This window comes from Crassostrea angulata, unplaced genomic scaffold, assembly GCF_025612915.1.
Source record: "Crassostrea angulata isolate pt1a10 unplaced genomic scaffold, ASM2561291v2 HiC_scaffold_98, whole genome shotgun sequence".
Taxonomy (NCBI): Eukaryota; Metazoa; Mollusca; class Bivalvia; order Ostreida; family Ostreidae; genus Magallana; species Magallana angulata.
The window spans coordinates 186,250-213,212 of record NW_026441653.1 but is presented as its reverse complement, the minus strand read 5'-3'; the positions used below and the strand labels follow the sequence as shown (position 1 = coordinate 213,212).

Sequence of the window (26,963 nt, the reverse complement as noted above, 5' to 3'; positions counted from 1 at the left end):
AAAAAAAGAAATAGCTGTTATCCAAATGATGTAGAGCTGTGGCTACTTCACTATGTCTGGTTTGTTTCAGAATAATGTTCTCTGAATGTTTCGTGATTTTAAGGGATGGTGAAAGACACATCATACAGCTTACATTAGACTGGTTCATCTATAGTTATATCTGTTGATCTGTAAATGATGTGATACTTCGTGATTTCTCATGTTTTTGTACATATGTTCTTTAAGCTTTAAATCTTTATATGATAAGGATGAGTTCGGTTTTTATGATTTTAATTTTTACATGAAATTTTAGATTTTGTTATATTCACAATTATTAAAAAATTGCTGTATTGATATATATGAATATATTCGTGATTTTAAAGGGTGGTTCAAGACACATCATACAGCTTACATTAGACTGGTTCATCTATAGTTATATCTGTTGATCTGTTAATGATGTGATACTTCATGATTTCTCATGTTTTTGTACATATGTGTTTTTGGTACATATGTTCTTTAAACCCTTCTTTTAGATTTTACAATTATAAGGGACCCTGACAACCCCTGTTTTAAAAAAAAACAACTTGGTTTGATGTTGCGTTTATTTTAAAACGACCTGCATTTGCAGAGATCTTTCTGCTGATGCTTAAATATAGTTTTATTTGATGTCGTTTATTGGCTAGGGTTTGTTAATTGTTGACAGCTCCTTTTTGATTAACTTTTGACTCGTTCTTAACTTTTGTTCCGTGTTTTGGCATTTGTTGAAAAAAATACCACCAGTGCCTTTGCCATTTAAGTGCATCTCGATAATATCTCTTGCCTACAGCACCCAAAAAAACATGTGATGCTAAGTATGTATGTTAGTCTAGAATAATTGGTTTTAAGTTTGTACGAAAAATCATTAAACAAACAATGATTTTTTTCTTCATTTTATTAGGGCCCCGCAAGGATTTGCGGGTGCCCTATAGTAATCACTCTGTCCGTCCGTCCTTCTGTCCGTCCGTCTGTCACTCTTCCGTCCACAAATTTCCTGTTTTTTTCTAATAACTTTTTTTATGGTTGCCCAATCAAGTTCAAATTTGGTATGGTAGTTCAGTAGGCAGAAATACATATTTTGATGCCAAGTTTGGTTCTCTATGTCTTTTGGTTTGGAGCTGGGGTGGTGGGGTAGATTCCTAACTATGCATAAGAATAAATGGGCAAAGAGAGATAACTGCTGAGAATGAATGGGCAAAGAGAGATAACTGCTGAGAATGTTACCATTGTATACATGGAAGGCTTTGCAATATTTGTCCTTTGGGATTAATTAACCTTCCACAGGAAGAAAATCCTAAGCTTTATCTTTATCTGTCACATTGAGATTAATTACTGCACTGCCTGTGTCTGCAAATGAACTTGGTTTTGAAGTTAAGGTCAATTTCGAATGATGTGTAATACTGTGTACATTCTTTGAAATATGGATTTAAAATATAATATTCATATTTTATTTTGGTTAAAATACCGTACACAATCATTTATGATAATTGGTATCAGTTCTTTGTTTTTTTAACAAATTTTATTTCATCCCATGTTAACCCCCTTTATCCCGTGGATATGTCTCATTGGATATTTTTTTGATATCCCACAGTTGTGACTTTACAATGGGATTTGCGTAGGCATAATGAAGTAAAATAATGTGGAGTTTTATAAACAGTGTAAACATTGATTGTGGTGTATAAAACATGGGATAAATAGAATCTCATATGATTTGTAGTATAATATGATTTTTATCCAACTTGTGTGTTTTATCCCCTCACTAAGGCTCAAGAAAAAAACACTTTAATTGTTGGATGAAAATCATATTCAACTACAAATCACGAGATCCTATATAATTATCCAGTTCTTTCATCTTCTGCCGGGCATTTATTTTTCATCATTGTTAATATAAAGAAGATAGAATTCAAAAAAATTTTCACTTCTCTATATTAATTGTCATAGCGGGGCCCTTCCTGACTGGTCAGTTTTCTAGTTTATACTTCCATTATGCTAATATTTTTGAAAACGATTTTTTCCTTTGATAATATGAAATAGGTGATTGCCAATTTTACATAGCGTACGCTTTCGGCTTTTATCAAAATGGAGGCGGGGGGGGGGGGGGCAATCTAGCTTGTTTTAACGCGGTATTTCAAAATATTTTGCGGGTCGCAGCATCCATCACCTTGATATACATACCATGTAACTTTCGAGAAGTTTGACGGATGCAAATGAAAAAGAGAGAAATGATTAAAAGAGAGGAAACATAATGCAAAATATTGAAGGGTAACGGATCTAATTATAAAGGACAATAAAAAGTCCCTCAAATTTTGTTTTCATAGCGGCGTCTTTCATATACGTGTATATACAGATGAAAAGTTATCATAAACCAGCCCTTGTTTTTGATCTGGCAATTGAAAACTTTGCAATTTCCCAGGTATCACTTCGATAAATGATAAATAATTATAGGTCTGTACGAAATTATATTCATTTGAATTCCGAAGTTCATGGGGTCTATTGTTCTTAAATCTGATTAGGAATTTAGTAGCAGCAACTAAAGAAAATCGTAAAATACAAGTCTTGGCATTAACTTTATATTGACATGTTTTTTTTATTAATATACTGTTATATACAATTATTTGCTTTTTGTTCGCACTTCATCAAACAAGAATATGTTTTCGAGACCATGGATCCATGTGTTTTCGATGTTCACAACATGAAAATGAAGTCATTGGGAGATTGTGCACTGCATTGTGGAATGAATTTACTTTGTAATGATTTCGATGTTTGCTTCTTTGACGGTTTTACTACTTCTCGTTTCCGCGCTATGGACACGCAAACCTTTTAAGCACATTTACCCGATGTGAACATTATGAAATCACTGATGCAAGTACATTTTTTTTTATTATGACTTTTAACTTGAAACTTAGATATAAGTAAAAGGACTGTACTTCATTCAATTATTTGAACTCGGCCTAAATGTCAATCATCATCTGAAAAATACTGTATACAAATTTAACATGTAAACTTGGACCATAACTTTACATATAAGACGTTGTTGAATCTCTCTGAAAACATTTAACCTCATATTTTTATTTTCTGTTCTTTTTTATTCTTTATATAAATACTACATATACATGAGATGATGTTGCTGTTTAACTTTTAACAACCAGGGTTGTTAATACATTACGTTAGAGTTGTCGCCGGCCCGAGCAGGTTCAACTGAATCGGTTTTTTTTTAACAAAGTTTAAATTGAAATTGTGCTGTTGACATAAGTACCTAAGTAAGTATTGTTCTTGAGGAATCTGAAATGATTTATGCTCACATAACCATAATGTTCAAGCTAATGTTAAAATGTAAAAGACTACGTCATTTATGCGATATGAAAACCCAGCAGAGCGGTAATGATTTTAACAATATGGCAGCGCACAAGGATTGCAAGAGTTAGTTATTCTAAGTGGTATATCTTCTTACTGAGGAAAGCTGTGTCTAAATGGTTATACACATCAAACAGATGATAATTTTTTCATGTTCACTTCCTTTAACTTTTATTTCTATTAAGTAGATAGACTGTTGACATTTCAAGATTGAACCAATGTAATAATATAACACATACATTTTATACATGATAAACAATACTAGAATTCAACTAACAAATTAAACATTTGTTTAACATTGGCTGAATTTCAACTTCCATCCAAATGTTTGCATTGTGAAATATCCATGCATTGTTTGCTGCCACATTGGCACATGAGACACTGTATTGCTGGGTACCAAGTGTATGAACAACACTGAACCCAACTGTTTCTAGCTACATGTACTATATAGAATTAAGTGTGTTGTAATTGCAACACCACTCATCTACTCCTTTGGGTGTTAGACGAAGATATTGGTATACTGTTGTTATTAAAGGTGCATAACGTAATGGAAACCGTGATGTGAAAAAATCGGCTTCAGGTTTGATAATGTCTGGTAAAATCCAACAACTGGTTTGATAATGTCTGGTAATTGTTGTTCATGAGATACTGTTTTAATTCCCTTTCACCATTGGATGGACTAAAATGTTTGGTGTTACAGTCGTGGTTTCCCTTTTATTTTCACATTCTGAACTCCATCTATGTAAATGGATATAGAGGTTGGCATATGCAACAAAAAGAAAAAAACAAATTCACTTTTAAATAATGGTATGTTAGATACAAAAATGTTGCATAAAAGAGAGCCTGCAATGGTTGTTGGGGAATGGATGACCAGCTGGAAATCAAGTGATGAAAAAAATGATCTATTTATATCACCAGTACTGTTGTTCACGTCACCAAAAAAGCCATCTTGAAAATGTTTTATTTTTCAATGTTTTTGTTGTTGCAAATATCAAGCAGGCACTGTGGTACATGTAAAAGTACATGTTTAACAGAAAGGGGCTTCAAATATAAAAAAAAAATATCCTCATGCAAGAAAAAAAGTACCATGAATAATGTATCACATCCTGTTGACAACGTTGATCATTTTTAAAGAGAATTTCCATTTGTGTGCCTCCTGATCTAATATTCCGAACCGTTTAACGACAGTTATTCTAGAGAACTTCCTTATATATATAATTAATTCCGTTAAAAGCAATAAAGAAAGAAATCAATATTTTGGCCAGTTATAATATAACACGTTTTTGGTATTTACTAAATTGTGTAATTCGTCAGCAAAGAAAACAGAAATATTATTTAACTGGTTTTTTTCTTTAGAACACGCACATAATGGTTGGCTCTTTAGTTAGTAAATCTTTGAATGTTGTGACATTTACAACAGTACTGCTTTGTTTGGTTTCATTAACCGAAGGAGGGACATCCGCGGTTGTTCACGGCAAGAGGTATCGTGGTCCCGTTGTACAGGTTTTGGAGATCATTGGACAACAGCAGTGTGTCCGGGAATGTGAACATAGACCTAGGCTATGTCGGGGAGTCAACTACCGGAAACAGGAACTACTTTGTGAACTCGTGTCGGCCATTGACGAAACGGAATCAAAATCTGACTATATTAGAATTGAAATCGAGCAGGTACATGCAGTTTATTCTCTCTCTCTCACTCACTCTCTCTCTCTGAATCTTCTATTCAAAGTGTCTTTAACACAATGAACAAAACTAAGTTTAAAACTTCATTTACTCAATTAACCTGCAAAAGTTTGTTTTTATCCTTACATGTATATGTCTCAGATTCTGTTTAGGAAATGGGAATTATTGTAATTATGCAATTTCTTGTTTATGTTATAACCTGGATAATATGCATACACTAGTATATTCCGATATTTATAATTTTTAAATGTTACAATTTCATATACTTATGTTGGCATGAAAAAACACATTATACATTGACGGACTCAATGAGGGGAGCGCACTCGGAGAATTTCTTTACATATGACTAATCAATGGTGTAACCTACATGGAAAACACATTTAAGTTACGGTTTCCTTTCATTTGGTTCAACTGTGACCTTTCAATCACATCTAACTAATATTGTTCATAATAGCTAATATTATATACGACTCTTCCATTTAATATTGTACAAGTTGATGGGTTTTGATGGGATTACTGATTGTCTGTTACCTACAAACCTTTAAAGATTATGAATTGTTTTAATACTCTTTTAAAGTATAATCACGAGACGATATATCACAAAAGTCTTCATTTAAATTCTTTTTTATCCTACAAAAACCCCCTGCCTAAAACTGGCGCCCCTCTCATTTCATATCTTGGATCCGCCCCTGCCGTAAACAAATAGCCATCAACGTCATGTATATCATGTACAACTGAGGCTTACTCAGTAGAGCAAGTATTCTCGAGAGCGCTCGCATATCTTTGCAATATATTTAGTGCACCTGCATATCTGAACAAGGCCCCTCTCTTATCTTTCCCCCAAAATCATCCACCCTGATTCTCTTGTAGACTGGCCATATTCCGGATGATGCCTGTCATGCTCTACTGACGATCTGTGTGTGACGCTTTCCAATAAGGAAGTTAACTGTATTCGAGGTAGGCTACATGTAACTAGTTGCCTAACAATACATTATTGGGTTAGTAGCACAATTTTATAGCTGTTTTAATACATTTATGTTTGAATGCAGTAATAACGGATAACGGAATACTTGGTAATAGTGTCATTTAATTATATAATCAAAAGAAACAACCTTAGCAGAGATGGGCATTCGAAGCATCCTTCTACAATTTTTGCTCGTAAAACAAAATCGTATCTCTTTTTACAGACATTCATCACAAGAATTGCTTTACGCGCTTTGATTGTCTCCAATGTAATGTTAGAAACGAAGTCTCTATTTCAACTCAATATTCTAGACACAAAAAAATGACTAACGCCAGCCAGTGGCCTATCTTATCCGAAAATATTACTTCCACCTATGTTTTACTGTATAGTAGCATGCTCTGTTCTCTTCCGGTCTTCATAATAAATGCGCGGTTTCTCCAACCACGTTCACGAGTGTTGTGACTTATTTATCCATATTGGCGGATAGCTATGTCATTGTTTTCCATGAACGGTATGCCGGCTAGCACTTCACTGTCAAGGTTTTCGACAACTAGTCCTTCGAAATATAGCTTATGGTTGTCTCGAACGAAGGTGAGTCTTGTTTCGCCAATCACTTTAAGGGGGATGAACCATCAGCTTGGTGAGCAGACTGAGAGCTGCGAGTAATTTCAGCGTTGTGGTAGGTGGCTGTCGAAGCGCGTATCATGTTTCCAGTCGCTCTACTGTCTATGGTTCATCTGACGGGATGATGTCCCAGGTATACAGTATACGTAAAACATAGGTGGAAGTAATATTTCCGGATAAGATATGCCACTGGCTGGCGTAACATATAAATACTCAAATAAACAAATACATTTCGTTTGTCAATTTACGTTTGTTGTCATCAAGAGACCGATTGTTGAACTATGATATTTATCTTAGGTGGCAGGAGAGAGTTTGTTTTATACAATTCACTGTAGCCAAGGGATGTGTGTGTTCGGAAATTTATAACTGGAATTTCATCTATACCTTAGTCAACACATATTTTTCTCCTTATAAGGCCAATCACCAATCTCTAAGGAAAATTACTAGTCAACATGAGTAAATGTTTTTACATAATGGGTTTTCTGAGATTTCAGCCCTTTCATATTTCGCCCATTTTTCATAATTTGTCTTTTTTTTTTAGACCTATCCCAGCAAATCCCTGCAAAGGTTTGACCTTTTGTACCGCGTGCACCATCACATGTCAGAAATTTTACTATGTCCCATCCACGTACTTTTCGAGTTATTTTACCTCCAGTCTTTAACTTGCAATTTCACTGTGTAAAGTCAACACAACAGCGTTAGCTGAAAGTTTCGCATGTAACTTCTGATGCTCATGTACTTAACATCAGAGGCCTACATATTGCATATCAATTTCAACCAGAGACATCCTTTTAACTAAGGATAATTATAAAAAATAATTTCATGAATTATAGCAACACTCATAAGCCTTCAAGTACAGCAACTCTCGGTTTTCAAAAAATATATTTCCGGGTACTTTTTCTGAAAATGTCCTTTGCGACCTTTAACTTGCACTTACATTTAATGAAAAGACATTCTGTGGAATTAAAAAGTTAAGAAATGCAATTTTATGAAAAAGCATGCCAAATATTGCCAATTCCTTTGAGGTATAAAAAAAATAAGGTCATTTACGTGAACCCACCATTTTCACTAACCTCTATTTACACAGATTCACAGGGTTCTCCTTCAGTAAAACATATTTATTGAAACTTGTGGCAATTTCCTTAAGTCATTTCTCACACATATTATAAAACTCTAACTTTCTAACTTTAAAAATCTTCTCTCCAGTACATGTGTAAGAAAAATCAAATTCATCTATAAAAGTTAAATATTTCATGGTCCTCCTGATATGGGTGTTGACTCTAATGTGGGGCCAAAATGGTCAGATAGTGTTAATGCATTTAATCTTAAAAATCAGCTAGTGTTAATGCATTTAATCTTAAAAATCAGCTTCTCTACTTTCAAGACTTTTTAAGAAGTAAATTCAAAGTTATGTCGACCAGGAAGCTCTCTACCAAAAATGTATATTTCATGCCCCACGGGGTATGGGATTTGACTCTGGGGACTCTGAATGTATAGTATTAATCTATATAATGTTTAAAATTTATCTGCTCTACTCCCATACAGCTGAATTCATAATTTTTAAGGCCAGTAAGCCCTATACCAAAATTATAAATGGCTATATATGATTACAGTCTGAACTTGAATAAACGTCGTCCAACCAAAATTTGTCACATTGATATATTAAATATTTAAAAAGAATTTTTATTGACAATTTTTTTATGTGCCATCCCATTTTGTTCATATATAGAATCAAAAACTAAAAAAAATTTGAAGTGCTTTTTTCAGCAATTAATTGATAAAGTTATGATATTGCTATGTAAAAAGGCAAGGTTGACATTTTTTTTGAAATTTGATTTCGTTCTATAAATTAATGAATATGATTTGCAAAGAAAAGACCATGTAGGAGGTAAGCGTACAAAGTCTCAGCATAGCAAACTAGAAATATAATGGATCGATACAATATGGTGTTGATAGTTTTGCTGTAATGGTCAATTACTTCGACAACATCATTGAATTAATAGAGTAAAAGTAAAAGTTATCATCTAGTTTTTAGCTCACCTGAGCTGAAAGCTCAAGTGAGCTATTCTGATCACATTTTGTCTGTCGTCCGTCTGTCTGTCTGTCCGTAAACTTTTCACATTTTCAACATCTTCTCAAGAACTACTGGGCCAATTTCAACCAAACTTGGCACAAATCATCCTTAGGCAAAGATGATTCAAAGTTGTGAAAATTAAGGGCCACACTAGTTTTCAAGGGGAGATAATTAGAAATTAATGAAAAATTTCGAGAAATTTTCAAAAATCTTCTTCTCAAGAACCAGAAAGCCAGGAAAGCTGAAACTTGTGTGGAAGCATCAAAGTAGTGTAGATTCAGAGTTGTGAAATTCATGACCCCCGGGGGTAGGGTGGGGCCACAATGGGGGGTCGAAGTTTTACATAGGAATATATAGAGTCAATCTTTGAAAATCTTCTTCTCAGAAACTAATCAGCCAGGAAAGCTGAAACTCGTGTGGAAGCATCCTCAGGCAGTGTAGATTCAAAGTTGTGAAACTCATGACCCCCAGGGGTAGGGTGGGGCACAATGGGGGGTCGAAGTTTTACATAGGAATATATAGAGTAAATCTTTAAAAATCTTCTTCTCAGAAACTAATCAGCCAGGAAAGCTGAAACTTGTGTGGAAGCATCCTGAGGTAGTGTAGATTCAAAGTTGTGAAAATCATGACCCCCAGGGGTAGGGTGGGGCCACAATGGGGGGGGGGGGGTCGAAGTTTTACATAGGAATATATAGAGTAAATCTTTGAAAATCTTCTTCTCAGAAACTAATCAGCCAGGAAAGCTGAAACTCGTGTGGAAGCATCCTCAGGCAGTGTAGATTCAAAGTCGTGAAATTCATGATCCCTGGGGGTAGGATGGGGCACAATTTGGGGGGGGGGTGTTAAAGTTTTACAAAGGAATATATAGAGTAAATCTTTTAAAATCTTCTTCTCAGAAACTAATCAGCCAGATGATTCTTTATAATTGTTAAGACTTTGGCTCCAGGACAATTCTTCGGCTTCACAAGAAGGTTCAGAGTTTGATGTAGCTTAATATCCCATATATAAACAATTGTAAAGGATCTTTTTGAGGACTGCAATACTCAACATGTGATATGACTATAAAATCATCCTGTTAGAAAAGGGACTAATGATTATAAACATAAGAATATCCAGGGGGGAAAATGGATTTTATTTTTACAGGATCTACATGTATTATTGTACATTGTCCAGATTGTTTGTATTATGACTTCATTAAGCTGATTTTATCATACCCATTGTTCCTCAGGTGAGCGATGTGGCCCATGGGCCTCTTGTTTGTTTTTGCTTTTTTGCAGGAAGAATTTTAATACTTATCAAGTTTAATTTGTCTCAAATGTGTCTTTGTGAAGCCATTCATAATCATATATAACATGCATAAGAATAATGAAATGAGAAAACATATTATTTAAATTTGAAAAATGCCTTTCTTTAAATGGTATTTTTTTCATTCATTTTTGGGTGTTGATTTTAATTAACTCTCCTATGCAGTTACTCTGGCAAACCGAAAATGAAACAGTGTTTGGACCAAAGCACAAATCATCGCCGCTGACAAGAATTAGTTCTTGATAATAATTGATAAATTCGAAATAATGTATGCTAAAGCATTGTTTTTCAAGGAAACTTATTCATAAATACCTTTAAAATAATAAGATTTAAAATAGTACGAACAATTTATATATTTTTTGTAGTTGTTTGTATTCTTACGCCAGAGTTCAATATAGTCTCGTTAAACTCGACGCTCGGCTGTCTTCGTAAATCTCCGACAAGCAGAGTCTCTCTTGCTTGTCAGAGATTAACGGCGAAAGCCGGGCGTCTGGTTGAACGAGACGAGAGTTCAATAATGATTGGATCCATAAATTCTCCAGAAATATTTCTATCACTGATACATAGTTTGATTGAATTTACTCTTGTGTCAAAAAGTCCAAAAGTTCATAATGTAAAAATGTGCGTAATTCAAATACAGATTAGAAACTACATGTACATGTACTTGATAAAATCAATTCCTGTCAGTTCTTCGGTACTTTGATTTGATTATGTTTTTTCACTTTTCAAGATTATACAAACCGGCTACGAGATGTTACCGTCACTGTTGGCCTGACTGAATCAGATGTCAACAATCCCTGTGGTTTCTTTGGTGGTCCCGGAACTGGGTCACAGCTGGTGGTCGACATCTACTGTCCTACACCACCACAGGGGAGATTCGTAAAGATCTCCAAGACAACCGAATATCTCGCACTTTGTGAAGTTGAAGTGTTTGGTGTATCCGTATAACTGTCATATTTACTTATGTTCCAAGGTATCACACCGGTAATTTACTATATAACACTTAAGAGGTAAAAAAAAAATCAGTTTATATTTCTCTTGACAAAATGGAAATGTTATTTGTTACCTATCTTATGAGCTGACACCAAAAAGGGCACACAATACGGCTTTCTCTCAAAATATCTTTAAACCTCAAAACCACGTGTTTTCTGTTTGTATGTAAACAGACTGCACACTTTAAGAAAGTTGCTTTTCTGCGATGAAAGAAGTAGTCCCTACAAAAAATATCAATTTTAACATTTCTTTAAAAAAATTAGTAAAGGAAAATAGAAAAATGTATATATATGAAACAACAATTAACTAATTCATTTTGATTCGTCGAATACCGGTGTTATACCTTAAGCTTAATGTTAACTTATCGTGTTTTTTAAGAGTCTGATATTGCACCTCTTAATGCGGCTGTTTTTATCGCGTCTGATTAATAGTGTTGCCAAGTCTTACTTACATTGACAATTATTTTTAAAGTTGCACTTTGGATTCGCTATATTTTTTAAAATGTAGTAGTCCGTGCAGTATATATTTAACTTTGTGCCTTTATATTTTATTCAACATTTAAAAAAAAAACAACATTCGAATTCGCTTATAACATGTGTAAGGTTTTATTCTTTTTTATAACTATGGAGTCATTAAATAACAAATAAGGTTTTTTTTTTGTTTTTCTTTTAAACAGAACAATAGAAAGAAAATTTCTAAATAACTTTTTTTTTCTGATTGTGTCGTTTAGATTGAAAAACAATACAGACAGGTTAAAGTTTACAGTCTCTCTGTGTGCTGATTAGATTACATGTGAGGTAGTAGATATCAGTAAAGTACATTCACCTGAAAACATTGAAATGATAATCCAATATAAGCACTCGTTTTTCATACACGAGTAAATAAAACCAACACCGTTAAAAGTTTCCATAGCTCTGACACATTTCTGTTACGGGGACAAAGGCATTATCGCTATTCTTAAGAAAATATTACAGCGGAAAATTATACTGGTTTGGAGCCATTTCATATGTTTTAATAAAGATTAAAATAATTGGGGGGGGGGGGGGGGCATAATAAGATTTTATTGCTACCCTCCCTGGACCAATTGCTCCACCAGCTCCTGCCAGGGATAGAAGTCATCACATCACCTGACATGTTCCTTGAGGTGTACTCCCATACTCGTCATCCTTTAGATCCCAGAAAATACCTGACGATATAACCTAGCTGGGCTAACAAGGCTGAAAAAGAAAGGAATGGAGAATGTATAATATGCTATGGGGAAAATTACCATCTGCAGATAAGTTGTAAAAGATGACAAACCATAAAGGTCTGTTTTCGCTGTGTTGTAGGGATATACCAGAGCATTAACTCCTGTCCTGTGTGAAGATTTAAGGGAGAGTTTTTGGCTGAAGAACAAAAATAAGAAAAAAGACCCAACAGCCCTTTTAAGGGCCACCCATATTTTACGTAAAGTTGCTTTCTATTACTTTGCAAAATAAAATAAAATATGAACACCAGTCTCACTTCCCTCATACACCAACATGTATTCTTACGAGTCACTCTCTCCCTTTCAATTAAAACACGAATTTACTATGGTCGTAGCGAGTCCTTCTAAAAGGGGGAAAACAGAATCTCCTTTTTAATTAAAACACGAATTTATTATGGTCTTAGCAGGTCCTTCTAAATGGGGGAAAACAGAATTTGTTAAAAAGCTAATATTAAATTAACATTAGATTTCCCCTCCCCCCCCCCCCCCCCCCCCCGAACAATTGTTTTGTGTTATCAAGAATGGCAACCCGCTTACGGATCTTTACAAGATCAAGTAAAGTTTATTCGTAATATTCCAGAAAACGACGAGGAAATAGTAGCTGATTTTAGTGTCAGTCACCTTTTAATTTTTGATGATATGATGGGAGGGAAAGCCATCGAATCTATTGTAGATTGGTTTACTCGCATAGCTCACCATTGCAATATTAGTGTAATTTACATTACTCAGAATGTGATTGATCGAGCCGTTCAACACCACACGATTAGTTTGAATACTCATTACATGGTGTTGTTTAAAAATCCTAGAGATAAATCTCGAAATCACGGTATTGAGTTGACAAATAGACATGCCGAATTTAATGTCTGCTTATTGAGATGCTACTTGTGTCCCACACGGGTTTTTTTTAGTAGATTTAAGTCTACAAACTCCCGACGAATCGACAAGAAGTCAAATGTTTGAGAATTTAATGGTTTACATGCCCAGGGTCCGCCGTCATAAAACATTCTTCAGTCTAAGAATGTTCTCAAGTCTGAGAATATTCTCAACTCCCCAATTCTCGGCGTCGCAGAAGACAGAACGCGGTTCCATTGAGGCGACCTCGTGTTTTTCGAGACGTAAGTAATCCTCTGGAAAGTCTTGATGAGGAAGAAGTGTATCAAAGATACAGGTTTTCTACAGAAACCATTCTGTTTATCGTGGATGGAATCGACAACAACCTAGAGACAGACACTGCCAGGAATCGGCCCATTCCCCCGCTTATCCAGGTGCTCCTTTTCCTACCATTCGTGGCCACCGGGGCACACCTGCGACTTGTTGGAAACAGTTTGAATGTGTCAGAATCCTGTGCAGGAAGAGTGGTAAAATCTGTGGCAAGGGCAATTATTGAGGTGTTCACACACATGATTAAATTTCCGGTGGGTGACATGGCCAGTAAGGTCAGGGAAGGATTCCGCCGAATTGCAGGTAATCATCGTACACACTGTTAAGAGTTGTATGCGCCGTAAAATGAAGGTTGCGATTCTGCTTTAAAAGCACAATAAACATTGTAAAAGTAAACAATTCTGAGAGTTCAACTTCTTAACATTCGGTAATAAAGGTGTTTTTAAAAGCTTAGACATAAATGTTTCTGATTAAAGCTTGTACAGACATCGAACATAATTCACATATCTCCAAAGATGATTGACTTTTTGGGGTTTTTCACTCAAAAGAGTTCCGCAAAGGGCAGTTACCGAATTATGGGTGGTGGATCCAAGAGAGGTGTATTACAATATGAAATACTAAAAGTCTGTTGCACTTGTCAGTTTGATTATCAAGGATGTTCATTGTCAATTGGTTTACAAATTAATACATTCAACACACTAAAATCAGAGTACTCATACCACTACCACCCTGCGATAAATGACTGAACATCATAAAACAACCCACTCTCAACCCCCCCCCCCCAACCCCCCTTTCGAAATATGTATGGACATATGTAAGATTAAAGTACCTTTGTTCATCTTTTCATAGCAATTATTAAATAAACTAGATTTTACACTTTAAAGTGAATTTGCGAAATAAATAAATAAATTCATTTGAGTCTATATGTGGTGGAGGGGGGTGCTAGGTCAGTGCAGATATTACAAATGGATGCCATAGTATTTAAATAAAATTTTGTACTTACATGTAGTATATAAGAGGGAATATCTTTTTCAAAGTTTATGGTTTTTTTTATATCTATCCCGCTGGGGTCTTAGTATTTTATTTGTTTGTTTGTTTTTGTTTTTTGTTGGTGTTGGGTCAATGCTGGGGTTGGGTCAGCGTCTTTATAAATATACATCTGTAGCATTGAGAATTTTACAACATATTGAAATACATCTTGCAATATGTATATGGAAACAAATCTCCAATTTTAACCTGGATCACTACACGATGTGTACATGTAGCATTGAATACAGGAATATACATTATAATATAAACATTTCTTTTTTCTTAGGATTTCCTAAAGTTCTAGGTTGTGTTGATGGAACACAAATAAGAATTTCCACACCGACTGCAAATGAAGCTGACTTTGTAAACAGAAAAGGATTTCAGTCTAAATGTTCAGGTACTTTTTTGAGACTGATCTTGTATATTATTTTTATATTCATGCAGATCAGAAGTTTGAAAGATTTGACCTTATAAAATTGATCTTGACGTGTGATTCAGTTTTAATTATCTTTCAAATATTTTAATTTCAAAAGAATTCATTCTAAAATATTGATAATTACAGACAATGAACCATTTAACTACGTTAAAAAAATCATCGACAAAAGAGAGAAAGATGGGAAAACGGAATTTCTAGTCAAATGGGAAGGATATGAAGATCTTACTTGGGAACCAGAGAGAAACATCCCCAGTCACATCATTGAGGAGTTTCTATAAACTAACCTACTTCAGCAATGTGTCTTTTTAGTAACTTCATTTCAATTATTGTCCAGCCTATGTCATTTTTAATTTATGGGAATACAAATTAATTCATCCTTTAGTATACCCTTATCAAATATGCAATGTATAACAAATATGTATGCTAAGAAGTGAACAGATAATTTTAAATGTGTATATATTATTTCTATTTTGCCCTCTTTAATGTATATATGTATATCTGTTTTAAATTATAGTGGGCTAATCATACATGTATCACAATACCGGTATGTTATGAGAATATATTGTGATTATCATGTGTGGTTTATAAAAAGAATAATTTAAGCTTTATTTCAAAACAATAGCATCAGTATCTTACGTTATTACCTCTAAAGGATTTACTTTAATTACGACATTTACCAATCGTCAGTGATTTTTTTATTTAAATAAAATGTATAGGCGTGAGTTGTATATGATATCGAATCTAAAATAAATATCTTTAACCTTGTTCAAACAATACTCAACTTTATGAATACTATTAGTCTGTCCCAAGTTATTTTTGCTGCATATTTGAACGATTTTTAATACACATACCTGTGACTGAAGTGCAATTAAAATGGATGGAAGGGAAAATTTCCAAGATAACTTCGTTCACACATTATCATTTTTCCCTCGTAAAAATTCACAGGAACGAAAACAGATTTCCTACGGAGATTTATAATGGGGAATGTTGACATCTTTTCTCCATTCGGAAATACTCGGGACCCCTCGCGCAATTTTTCAACGTTATCATCCGGGCGACTTCATCTCCTTGGCAATGGAAAAACCTCGTAGAGATTTTATTTTTAGCCGTGTACTGATACCCGACAAGCTAGAGGGGGCGTTTCAAAGGGGAAATCTTGGGATGTTTTCATACCATTGAATGAACATCGTCTGAACCAAGAGGTATTTATAAATATTGAATAATTTAAGAAAATATGCGGCAAAAATATCTTGGGACAGACTATAGTAACACGACCACGAAAACACGCTGACGATAGGAAATAGAACAAACAATGTTTTAATATGACTTCAGAAGTTATCTCTATCGTGTATGTGTTTCTTGTTATATTTTATTTTGTCTGAAAAGGCATTTTTTTACACACACAATCTAAACTCAAATTTACTATCCTATCAAAGTTCACAGAAAGAGTGAAGACAGTTAAATTCTTCATCAACGTCTTGGAAAATGACGAGTAACAACGCTTGGTACATTGTACCTTCAGCAAGGAGAATGCCAAGAAGAGGAATTCCTGGTTTCGGATACTTCGGGGCCATTGCCATCCAGTCTTTGGACATGAGTTAAAGGTCATTGCCGTTGTAATGCCCCACATCCCTGTACCATACATACTTTCATTTTCTTACATGTGCAAGTTTTATAAATTCCAATCATCGCGAAAAGTCATTTTTTAAATGATATGAAATTTTAGAAGTGATTTGTATTTAAATAATACACAATAACAATTTTTTTTAAATTTCAGATTAGCGGAACTTTGACAGAAGTGGGAAGAACACAATAAAAGACTTTTGCAGCCCATGGATATTGTAAATGGCGGATACTTCCGCTGTTGACGATACCAAACGAATCTCAATGGGGCCAGTGGAAATTACTCAAGTACTTTTAACTCTAATGGAAATAATACACCAAACATGTTATATTGCAGCCGAGAGACTAGAGATAAGCCCCAATTACTTTTCCTTTTTATGATTAATCAGTTTAAGAAAATGGAAAATATAAATAAAGTTTTAGAATACTTAACCATGTGCCCATGGTACATGATCCCACAGAGAGAGAGTGACTAAAATGGGTTTTCACATGTCACAAAGTTGAAATCAGCCTAATGTATAGAAAAAAACCACGAGTTTCCAAAAAGTTGATAATTAAGACCCACAATTTCTTTTTTCTTTTTGGCAAAAAGAGTTCGATTTAACTATATTTGACAGTTTTAGGGGACGAATGTGACTCCCCATTAACATGCCTCTGAAAAATGATTGTTCCATTTACATGTATTATAAAAATGTCTATCTTTGCAAAAATAGAAAAGGTTGGATAAGTTCTCCTAGTCCCCTCTCTTTTCTGGTTTTGACGCCATTGCATTTTCTTTACGACTTAATGTTTTCATAATTTTTTTAAAATTTATCTTTGCAGATTGAAAATATGTCTAATACGACAACTTCTCCGGAGAGGCAGGCCCTCCAGCTGGGGTATGAAGGGAGAACGGTCCGTCTTACCCTCTGGGGTGAGATCGCCAAATCCCCAAACGCCTCAGTTGGAGAGGTGTTCATTATCCTATGCATCCGACCAGCAAATGATTTTGCTAGTCAGCGATGTTATAATTCAACACCATCTAATATGTTTGAGGTAATACAGTCATTTCATGCATATCTTTTACAAATTAATGCTATGCTATGGTATGCTATTTTAATGATATGCTATGAGATTTTAAATCAATGCCATGAGATTTGTATGCTATGCTATGAGAAATTGAAATGAATGGCTTAATGCTATGGTACGCTATGGTATGCTATGAGATTTTAACAAACACGCCTCCATACACAGAAGAGTTCCACACATATGGAAGTAAAGTGAAACAAAGCGAAAGTTAATCATTTATCCGCAATGTGAGCATTTATTCCTCCAAATAAAAACATTTAAAACCGATTTAAAATCATGTTGCATGCTATGCTATGGTATGCTATGACGGATGAGATTATATGAGATTGTATGCTATGGTATGAGATTCCAATGCTATGGTATGAGATTTCAATCCTATGTTATGCTATGGTGTATGTTGTAAAAGATATGCTTGAACTGACTGTACACCATATTCATCGAAAATATTCATATAAATGTATAAATGTATAACTACAAATCTGAATAACTAAGGTTATTCGTTATGCTTAACAACCCATTTTATCTGCAGCCGGTGACCTTTCTGATTAATCTATTTCTGATTACTAATAGTTATATATTTACATACTTTGCTAAACCAGGGTGGAAGCCCCCATCAAAATTTGCTTGTATTTATTAGAAAGCACTATTCAATGATTTTGCTTAACAATCTCATTGATATTACTGACTTATGACGTACTTATGATAATGACTTTGACAGCATTTAAACACTTATGTCTTATTCAACAATGAATAATTCATTACTTAAATTTTTTGACCTTTGTAAAAAAAATTAAAAACAAACCTTTTGACATTAAGCATAGAATATTTTTTTAAAACTTTAGTAACATTTTTGTCAATTTACACGCCCGATTTAGACCCTTTGTAGGACTAGCTCTTTGTCTTTTTTAAGCCCAAATTTACAATCAAATTTCAACACACCCTATGATTAGGCATGCCATATCGTGGGATATATTGTTGTACCAATTGAACTTCTTGGTAAATGACGACTATGTTTATTATTAGCCTCAATTTTTGTCAAGGAATTCTTCACAACTAGCAATTGCAGATGTTATTTGAACACATTTGTTAAGTCAAGCCACGACATATTGTGGGATCTATGTTTGTACTAATCGATCCCCTACTTCCCATTAAATGACGACTTTTTTTGTTCATTTTTAGCCTTAAAAGGCATAAGATCCTGTTCGTGACATATAATTTTACTGTCAGACTGGTGACTTTTCTTTTTCTCGGAATTATTACTTCTTGTTGGGTTTTGTTCAATTCATCATCACTCTTACACGTGGATGTAACTGTTGGATTCGCTGTTTTTTGTATGTTTTCCTCTACCTATTTACGCTGCCTTCTTTTCCTGTAAGCTTTTTGTTATCTGCCTGGTGTCGTCCCATGAGAGAGAGAGAGAGAGAGAGAGAGAGAGAGACGGAGATAGAGATTTATTTTAAAGAATTTTACTTTATAATACTGAGCCGTATTTGCCAATAATTCAAAATTAATCATTTTTGTTATCATCTGTTAAATATAATTTCATAGTAAATTTCAATCAAAAGAATTTTTATTTTAAAATCTGTTATATGCCTATGTTGCTGAAAAAAGTTTGACTTCTACGCGCATGTGATACAAATTTAGCCAATCAAAAATCGAGAGAATTCAGAGCCCGCCAAACAGTGCTGGAAAACATGTCGGACTCAAGCGAAGTCGACCTATCGGAATTTAGTGAAGACAATGAATCCTCATCATGCTCTTGGTCTAATGAATCATCCGACTTAAATATAGGAAAAAATCAATCGGCAAGACCATTCAGAAAGCGTCGAAAAGAAAGAAAATGACACCTCAACGCCAGGCAGTGAAAGCGCTCTCGAGTAGCACTAACAAGGTGGCGAAAAAATGGTTATTTGCGTGTACATCAACATCAAAGAGTGTTCAACGTGACCTACCACAGCTAGATGATTCCACTGAGGCTAGTATGTCCCCCACCTCTGTCACGGGCTCATCAACCTCGGGACTACCAACAATCACGGCAACGCTGAATCAGAATTTTATCCACTGCTCCCGCAACGTCAGTCCTTAGCCCCACAACGTCAGTCCTTAGCCCGTCAACTTCAGTTCTTGGCTACTCAACTTCAGTTTTTTGCAGCACTTAAGGGATATGTTTGCCAGTCAGTAGTAACAGTGGTTTGGTGAGTATCGATAAACACGTGCTCTTGGCAATTTGATAGATAATTACTTCCACTTATTAAAATGATTATTTCCCTTGCAAGTTTTACAGTCAACTCGTACCCGAAAATTACTCGTATCCAAACCCATCTGTAATCAAATAGTCGAGTGAAAAATGAGTTCAAACTTCAATTATATTATTATCAGGTCCAGAAACTGTCCAGTACAATCAATAGATTTAGCTATGTAGCTTGAATAACCTATATAGCTTAATTTACCTACCAAAAGTAGGTTTATTTAGCTACATGTAATTTAAAATTAGGCCTTTGCTTTTCTCTTATATGCATGAGCAATTGTTCAAAAAGTTGCATTTGGATGCAGCAGTAATTTTCAACTGTCAACTGATCTGAAAACAATTCATGAAAAGATCACTATTAAAAATAATAGTCTTTCAGTGCAATTACATTTGTCAGAGTTCTTAAGTTTTAGGGCTATGTATAACTGTTTATGTGAACACATAAACAGTTATACACAGCCTTAAAACTTAAGAACTTACTACCAAACACCTACATCTTCTAGTTATATGATTGGTAATAATTCAGCATATCGTGAAGTAATCATACTTATACATGTTATACACTTAATCATACAATAGAAACGCATGTTTTGCTTAAAACCTCTCAAAAGCAGCCGTATTATAGCTGTTTTTGCTCTGGGTTGCTTTTCTAAAACTACACAGTACAAATATAGGTTGACATGCAGTTTCTTGCATTTATTTGTCTGTTTTACATAAAAAGCAAAATTCCATTGATAGCTAAATATACCTACTTCAGGTAGGTAAATCGAGCTATGTAGCTAAATCTATAGTGATTGTACTGTATGAACCTGATAGAACTATTATTATATATAATTAATTATTGATCAATAATTTATTCAGTTCAGTTCTTTATTAACTTTAAGGTATACTGGCGTGCGACCAGTTCTCGCCGAGTACCATTTCTCGCCAGTACATTGTGACTTCGTTTTATCAACACATAAAATTATAGACGAAAAATGACTTCAATGTACTGGCGAGAAAAGGTACCCGGCGAGAACTGGTCACACGCCAGTACAGCTTATCAGTACAATAAATATAAACAATTGACTTACAATAAGACCTGCAGCTGTTATTTTTTCCACAATTCAAACATACCCAGATTGCATAAAAAAAATTTAACATGATGCAACCAGTTTTTTGGCATTATGTATTTCGACACAGTCATATAGTGCATGTATTATAGCAATGTTGAATAATACAATTATTATGGTACAGTATTTTTTTCCTGAACTTAACTATGTTGAACATTCTTTGGAACAGCAGAGGAAAGCGACCTAATTCAGAATATTATTTAAACTGCTACTGCTACATTACAAGTTAACCTTTTAACTCCCAAGATATGTTTACAAAAATCAAGATGAATTAGTTTCTCAATATTAGGTGCTTTTAGTGAACCCCAAACCTTAGAAGCATAGTTAATGAAACTGCCAACAAAGCAATCAAACAATGATAGAAAAGTATTATGATTTAAAAAAAATATTTATAATATTTTTTTTCAATACAAATAATGACTTCCTACCTTGCTCAGCAAGTTGTTTCTCGGCTTTAAAAAAATTATTATTGTATTAAAAAAAATGCCAAGATAAGCAAACTGATCTACAATTTCAAGTGGTTTACCATAGTTTTACCATTATTTTCACTTTCTTTTTTACCCTTCCACCTTTTCTAAAAAACAACAACCTTTGACTTATCAACATTATTGTGTAATTTCCAAGTGCTACAATAATATGTTAATTCATCTAAAAGGAATTTGAAGACCAGCAATTGTCTCCGAAAAAATCCCCATGTAATCAGCATACTTAAGAAGGAAAAGATTCAGTGATGAAATTTCAAATGGTACACATTCAGAATTTAAAAAATTGAATTCAAAACCATTAACATACAAATTAAATAAAATGGGTGAAAGTACTTCACCTTGCATTAAACCAAGATTGCTGTTGAGGTATTCAATGTATAATTTAGGGATGTTGAAAAATTTTGAATCATTTTAAACAAGTTAAATCTCCCCTTGTTAAAAAGAAGAACATTTTAATTTCGTCAAAATATCTGCGGTAAATGTTTCATTTTATTTCATATTTTAAAAAAGAGAACGTTTATGCATGTATTAACCAAGAGAGTTTTACACATTTCAAATTACTATTTACAATATCGTATTAAAACATACGTTGTCCATAGACTCCAATGCAAAATTCAAGGTGTAATTAGTTGGACCGTAATCAATATTTTGAAAATTCATTTGGTGGAGTATATTTATTTGATAACATCTTCAAAATGATATCATGTTTAGGAATATCGGACCATTCATTTATTAGGTACAAAATGTAGTCGTTATACATCGAATACCTTAAATCTTTCTGTAGCGATCTATTTGGTGCGGATTAAAGATCTTATGTAAATTAAATTGTGTTGTATGTTAATATGTTTCAGATGTGAACAGTCTGTCAAATATTTCAGGGATAAAAAGGAATACACGACAGTGTTACCGAGGCTTGGAATGACATCAATTAATGGTTCATTGTGGATGACTCCATAGAACAGTTGTAATGGCCGAGCTATCACCACCCCCCCACCGATGTAAAACAGCACGATCTAGAAGGCATAGTTCATTTCATTTAATGACTACATGTGGCATTTCCGTTGGCACAGGATTTTAAAATGGCAACGTTCCAAAAGGAGATTCCTTTCAAAAATTTGAAACAAGAAACGAAAATTAAAAATGCAGTTTATATATACATGTAATAGTATGGTACAACTGTATACATAAATGCCAAGAACGATTATGCACTTTCAAACTTACAGCACTTACAATGTCTAGGGCTGTTTATAAGCAATAATTATATATAGATAGCTAGAAGCAATCAACATGATCAGTCTGATTTAAAACAATTTAAAAAGTACTGTACTTTTACAAAATATAGAATATTTTGAATCTGTACAACATAATTTCATCATTATAAACCGTCAACAAATTTAATTTTGAAATGAATTTGGAGAAAGCCGTTCGTAACTCATTGTCTAGTTTTATTTTTTAACGTATTTATTAAATGTTAATGTATCTTCTTCTTCTTCTTCTTCAGAATACTGAGTATAGCTCTTCAAAGAGCATTAGTTACACGTATATAAAGAGAGAGTTGTATTAAAATAATTGAATGCGACTGAAAAACATTCAATGCCATCATAAAGTGCTATTGAGGTCGCTTTATAACGTAACCTTGTTTATGAATCAAGCCGTCTTCCTAACTACTATTATGCAACATCAATAGATCGAGGTCAGTTCATGGAGCATCTTCATATGATCGAGGTCAACTGCATTACTGAATAAATCTTTCGATCGAAATTCTTACGCGTGAGACAAAATGTGCATTCTTGAATTAACAAGTCGAACTGTATTTAATGTATGTTTGCATCTCTTAAATTAAATGAATTGAAATAAAACTGAGTAAAATGTTATATAAATAGTAAACCAAAGCTTCAAGTTTTTATAAGAACTACTTATGCTAGCGGAATGCGTGCGCACGTGGAAGCATTGGCCGGATGCCTCATATGGACACAATAGTGATCGGCCGAAGCCGATCACAATAATAGATAGTCGGGACAAAAAATCCGGACAAAAACTGTTGGAAGTAATTTTACTAAACTTTGCAAATGAACACACTTAATTTTGCTAGTTAAGATTAAAAATACTAGTACTCGCATATTGTAATGCAACAAATTGAATGCGCCATTACTAATTTCAGAAAAAATAAAGAGGCAGGCTGATCTAAAAAAAATACATGCTTAGCAAATGATTTATATTATTCATAAAACTATAAAAAATTATCCCATACATGTATTCAAATGAATACCAACTATACATAAAACATATTTCTTATTTCATTATTGCTTACTCTTATTTCAATAGGATAATGTTCAAAATGATAGTACCAAACATTTTTATTTAATAAATGCAATAAAAGCATTATTTTTAATCATAGAATTAATTAAAGAACCAGACGAACCAAATGACACTGTTGATGAGAATGATGACAAATTCTTGGACAGAGATGAGAGTGAAAGGCAGGAAGAAGAAGTGTTCATCCCAAACCTATTGGAAGATGAAGAGGAAGAAATTCCAGTCAGTAAGTAATATGAATCCATGGTGAGAAATATTTGGCCCAAAAAGTTTTTTATTATTACAGTAGTTGTTTTTCAAGACTGGTACAAATTTGGAAGAATTTGAAAAAAAATAATTTTTTTTTTAATTAGTTGAATGAATTTAGCCAACCATCATATTATTCATCTTAAAAAGCAGCATAAATAATTTGAGATGTCAACAATCTTTGAAAGGAGGACTTTTATTGATATGTTTTCAATCTTTTGGGTGTGGAGTGGGGGTGGGGGGTAGTATTACTTGAACATTTACAAATTTATTTCACATGTGCTTTATCAGATGACTGTTAATCCCATTGGTCTCACGATTTTCTTGCTGGTAATCACTGTCTGCAAATTGTTTTTCATCAATATATTTTTCTTATACACTGTTCTGTCAAATGGGAATGATTGAAGTATTTCTTACAGAGACAATGAAGAAGAAAAGGCCAGTTTTACGAGGAAGAAATGGACGGTAGCAGAAGAAGAAGAAATAAAGAAGAGGTTTGCAGGTTTTCTTGCCTGGGACAAGTGTCCTGGGCAAAAAGACGTTGAGAAAGTGATGGCCTAAAGCAAGAAATATGGGGGTCTACTGCATGCAAGACCAAGAGACAACATTACGAAGGTCAGTTGTATGCTGGTTAAAGCTAGAAGAAATAATAATGATTTTTAATGACATAATTGTATCATTCCGAAAAATGCCTCTTATTGCAAGTGAATAGAGTTTTAAGAGCTATTCTATATACTAACATACTAAGATACTAAAACTTATTTGTTTTATTTGTTACCAAAAATTAAGGTCATTGTATATTAATTTTTCAAGGGTTGTATTAGACTTTTTGTAAAAACGAAAGAAGTCTTTCTATACTTTAATTGACAAAAATAACTGGAAGTAACAAATCAATTTTAGCATCGAAAAATCTATAAAAAAAGTTCCCATTATTTCAAGTACATTTAAAATGCGAAACATAGTTAGTTAATATATTTTATTAAATTAATGATCAATTGTTTTGATCCACCTTTTAGTATAATCACCTACAAGTACAAACCAACCTTCACTGATATTAGAAATAGAGAAAGTCTACTTTTCTTTTCAATTCAAAATGGATGAAAATATAGTGAAATTTTTTTCTTCACTTTTTGTTGACCACTTGACTACTTGATTTTTTACTTTTGCTCACTAATTACTGAAGTCATTAGCACTGGTGATGATTATTGCACATCCTGTTCATTACATGTACATGTACATAATTTTGCTGTTTAGGTTTTGTACATGTACAAAAGCATCATTTCTGAAAGATGGTATAATTAAATGTGAAAGTGATGTTTATCACAATTTTAAAAATATTTCATCTAACTTTTTGTCTTGCACTTTCTTTTGTCAGATAATTTAATTTTTTAAAATTGTCTATATTTAGAATAATACAACAACAACTTGGTTTAAGGTAATTCAAGGAAATACCCTTACATAAGGACTTTAAAAATAGATTTTTTTCAAAGAACTGTTGTGGTCTGTCCGCAAAATGAAAGGTCTGCCCAGTAGATAGTATCGGTAGTGACGAGTAAATACTACAACAGCTAGCAACTCCCTCCTAGTAACGCAGAACTTCCGTTGAGTAGATGTCACGCTTGCTGTTAAATCTGATTAAGACTTCCTTACCACACTGAATTTGGGACAGTTCTGCTCAAATGGCCAATAGGTTTTTCCATACATTTAATAAAACAAATTTATAATCACAATTTGTAAGACTTGTTGGACGATAGTTATCAAGATTTAAGTGAATAATGACATTAAATCAAACATATTTTTATTAAAAATCCTTCGATAAGTAATGCAGTTCTTGCTGGGGGTTCATATAAATATTTCGTTTATTTGAAATTGTCAAAACATTTCGCACCGCCATCGAAATTAGGCACATTTTTACCTTTAAGCTCGATTTACACAAAATCAGGGAAAATCTGTAGGTTTCCCCCAGCAAGATTCACATTGGTACTTATTTTCTCTCCCGATTTCACGTAAAATAAACTAAAATTGTTTTTATCTTTCACTTGCGCCAAGCCGTTTGTTATATGCATATACATATTACCATTCATTAGATTTCACGTAAGAGGGGGAGTTTCAAAACATTTAGTTTATGAATGGTTATTTACCTTTTACGAAGCTTTAAAACTGTTGATTTTTTATACTCCATATCGGTGATATTGAATTTAGTATCACTAGTATTTACAACAGTGTCTATGTAAAGGAATGCAGCGGTTTTATTATGCACAATGAATATCACTTATTACGTTACGATACATTCCCTAAGAACGATCGAAAGGAATGCAGATCGTGACGTCAAAGTTAACTATGACGTCATATCTTATGAAGTACAGACAAGTGACTTTCTACATATCGTTGTGAAATTAATCGGGCAGCCTTAACATAGCCGCAAAACCCCTAAACTATCATATGTAAATTCACACACTGCAAAATTATATATCATAACACACCCACCCATATACATTTAACACATTGTTCTAATCAATTACAAATTACTTACAGGCTTGCACTTGCACAAAAAAACAAAATGCTTCCTCTTTCCCTTTGAAAAGCTTTTTAAATCTTCTAGGCATGTCTTTTCTTCCATTTTGATGAACTTGTGCTGTTTAAATAGCATTGCTTCCATGGGCATCGTTGTTTTAAACTTTGCACTCACAAGATCCATCCAATCAGGTACTGCACTGGATGATTCAACTTCTAGAAATAATGATGAACTTCCATTTAGCACTCTCTGCAACCTCTTTCCTTTGTTGTCCAAGAAACGGACTTCCAAAATCTGTTAATGCAATTAAAAGATTGGTAGTTAATGCATTTCAATTAGCAGGTAATTAAAAATAAATAAAATATCCCTTTTCATAAAACAATCATGCACAGTATACATGTAAAATAAAATATGTTATGATTACTAAATTGTTAAAAATAGAGGCCTTTATGCATGAATCAGCACA

General features: G+C 33.7%; 1 protein-coding gene and 1 pseudogene across 1 annotated transcript; one reads left to right on the top strand and one right to left on the bottom strand.

Moving 5' to 3' along the window:
- Nucleotides 1–26,963, bottom strand: part of LOC128169113 (uncharacterized) — a 113,537-nt pseudogene that overhangs the window by 40,604 nt on the left and 45,970 nt on the right.
- LOC128169119 (uncharacterized) lies at nucleotides 4,738–5,976 on the top strand. The gene is made up of 2 exons (XM_052835284.1): nucleotides 4,738–5,037; nucleotides 5,923–5,976. The coding sequence occupies exons 1-2, from the start codon at nucleotides 4,738–4,740 to the stop codon at nucleotides 5,974–5,976; spliced, it is 354 nt and encodes a 117-aa protein (XP_052691244.1).

What these genes read in the sequence shown, in the direction of transcription:
- LOC128169119 (XM_052835284.1), top strand. Translation starts at nt 4,738, where the DNA reads ATGGTTGGCTCTTTAGTTAGTAAATCTTTGAATGTTGTGACATTTACA. An exon ending in TTAGAATTGAAATCGAGCAG is followed by an intron (nt 5,038 to 5,922) that starts GTACATGCAGTT and finishes ATTCTCTTGTAG; the next exon opens with ACTGGCCATATTCCGGATGA.